Below are 2732 nucleotides of genomic sequence, written 5' to 3' on the forward strand. Positions count from 1 at the left end.
AGTACATTTTATGTAAACATCTTTGTTATTCAAATGAAGTTTGTACTTCAAGTATCACCATTCGTAATATTTGGTTGGTAGTTTCGCATATACATCACTTTTGTCTGAATTTCGAGCACGACGTATAAATGCTTGCTCCGCTTGAATTTACGCAATGCAGTGGGAGATACAGAGAAATTAAAGTTACATTTTCTACGGCGCCAAACGAGTCGCAATCTTCGTTTATAAATGCTAGTGATTGAGTTGGGCCACTTTAGTCGGAACTGACGACCCATTCTAGACCGACCTTATAACAACCTTATTAGTATAACTAGAGTCCTTCAATACTTTGGTATAACCTTATTCTTGGTTAATCCCCTATAGAGTGGGTGTGTGCCACTAGATCGAAGTGTCTACATCTACAATCAAACCAAAAAAAGAGAAAGGTAAGCAACAAGCGTGCCACCTTCGGCGGAGGAAGAAGAAGAAGAAAAATGACGACGCGTAAGGACGTCCAAATGGCTACAACAGCCCCAACATCGCAGCTTGACGCGACGTTGACGCGACACACGGAAACTTCGGAACCTGCACCAAAGGAACCTGAAGCGGAAGGCGAGCGGAGTCTCTCGACAACCACCCGTATCCACACCGAGCTCAGGACTCGCGGCATCATCGTGGGCGTCAACCTGGTCATCGTGCTACTGTCGCTGGTCGCGCTCTGGTGCGCCACCTACTCATACTCGGTGCGACCATCCTCGGAGCGAGGGAACCTGCTCAACAACGTCATGAGCAAGTCCTTCCTCTACACCTTATTCATGCACCTCGACGTCTTCATACTCGTACTCAGCGTATCTCTCACCGTGGTCGCCGCCTTCGGCCTGGTGGGCGCGCTTCGCGAGAACATCGCCGTGCTCGAGGCCTACCAGAGCCTGCTGGCCCTCACGATTCTGCTCAACAGCGTCGCGGCCGTCGCCGGCATGCTGATGCCGCAGTCGGCGCGCAACCACCTTAAGCAGGCCGCGTTCGTCGAGTTCATCCAGGGCTATCGGCAGACCGAGTACTTCCAGCACATAATTGACGCGCTCCAGACGTCGATGCGCTGCTGCGGCTTCTCCGAGGACACGTTTCACGACTGGAACCTCAACGAGTACTTCCACTGCGCGTCGGGCAACCCGAGCCGCGAGCGTTGCTCGGTTCCTTTCTCCTGCTGCCGGCAGCGCGTTCTGGGCGTCAACGAGACGTCCGACCAGTCGATGCCGTCCGGGCGCTTCTGCGGCCACGGCGTGCTGCTCATGGACGACCAGGAGGCCTGGAAGCGAGTGTACACGCGCAGTTGCGCCGATGCCGCGCTCACATACGTCATGGACAACCTCGTCGTGTTCATTTGCGTCGTCATGGTGGTCAACATGTTCCTGCTGTTCATGCTCGTCACGTCTGCCGTGTTGCAGGACCAGGTACACACCATCACGACCGTCTACGAGGCGTACTACAAGACGCTGGAGCAAGGCCAGGTCGTTATGCAGGAGGCCGGCCTCATAAAGTCTCCTGAAATGCATCACGATAATAAGTCGGCGGACAAGAATCCCGACAAAGCGAACGATAAGGTGCCCGTATAGCGAAGAAGGACGGCAGGTCGGGCTTCTGGCTCTTTCTGAGCCAGCCCCTTCCACACTACCATCTATAGATGAGGACCTGCACTCTTCCTTTCGCTAATTTTTTTTCGATGCAGGTGTATTTGACTCACTTGCTTTCTGTATATTTTGTGACTGTTATTTCGCGAACACTTTCTTGTTCCGAACATAAATGCGGATCAATTGGCACTGGCCTACACTTTGCATTATTCTGTTACGATGTGCAGATTCTATCATTTAATTAATGGCATTGCTATGTAACACTCTTTGCATAACTGCGTATTTCCCTTTGAAGAAGTTATTTCAGTCACCCGCAGCCACACTACCGCACATGGGTCACACACAGGAAAAAACAGACAATATGGTGTCCCATATAAATGCTGACAAACTTCATACATTGGGACACATGCGGCAGTAATACATGGTCGAGAACCACGTAGCTCAAGGTGTTAACCTCGAGCGTTTAATAGGATGGTGTTTTGGAGTAGTGCAAAACAGGTTTTAATTGGCAATTACGTGCACTAAACCATCTTGCACTTAGCGCGCAGGGCATTATATCGATCCTATACCCGCATAATATTACACGGCAAAATTCAGACGAGTATTGTTCATCTAGCATAGTGTGTATGTTGTGTATGCCGTGGTAATTCGACGATACGCCGAAGTGTGCGTCAACGCGATAGCGTTAAAGGGACCCTGAAACGGTTTTTTGAAGTTTTGTCAGCGTTTAGGCAAAAGCATCCCCAAATCATTCACACCAGAAAATGAGCGATGCACCGTGTACCAAGCCGCTACGGACAATTATATCTATACCCTCCTCCTCACCACTTCCTTGCACCCTCAACTCAGACACGCTGGTGTCGCTGGCGATCGCAGCGCTCTCATGAACGCACTCGACGGTTTGAGCTTCGCCCAGTCATGGCCTCCGATATTGCGCGCCCACAGGTCGCGTGCTATCTCGGAGGCCCAGTGTGCCCGGCAGCACACCGTCTGGCGACAAAGACGAAGCCCGCAGAGTGGTTGATATCTCATCCAACAGGTGCCGCCACACTACCAGCCGATCTTATTTTATTCTCTGTACTGCGACAACCTGTAAAAGCACGCGAACAAGCAAAAAGAATT

General features: G+C 51.0%; 1 protein-coding gene across 1 annotated transcript; it reads left to right on the plus strand.

Annotated features, from left to right (window-relative positions):
* The first annotated feature begins 497 nt into the window (after positions 1 to 497).
* On the plus strand, positions 498 to 1595 carry LOC119394849 (tetraspanin-33). Its single transcript, XM_037662152.1, has one exon. It carries the CDS (start codon positions 498 to 500, stop codon positions 1593 to 1595), a length of 1098 nt encoding a protein of 365 aa, XP_037518080.1.
* Positions 1596 to 2732: the final 1137 nt, after the last annotated feature.

This window comes from Rhipicephalus sanguineus, chromosome 5 (genome assembly GCF_013339695.2).
Source record: "Rhipicephalus sanguineus isolate Rsan-2018 chromosome 5, BIME_Rsan_1.4, whole genome shotgun sequence".
NCBI classification, from domain to species: Eukaryota; Metazoa; Arthropoda; class Arachnida; order Ixodida; family Ixodidae; genus Rhipicephalus; species Rhipicephalus sanguineus.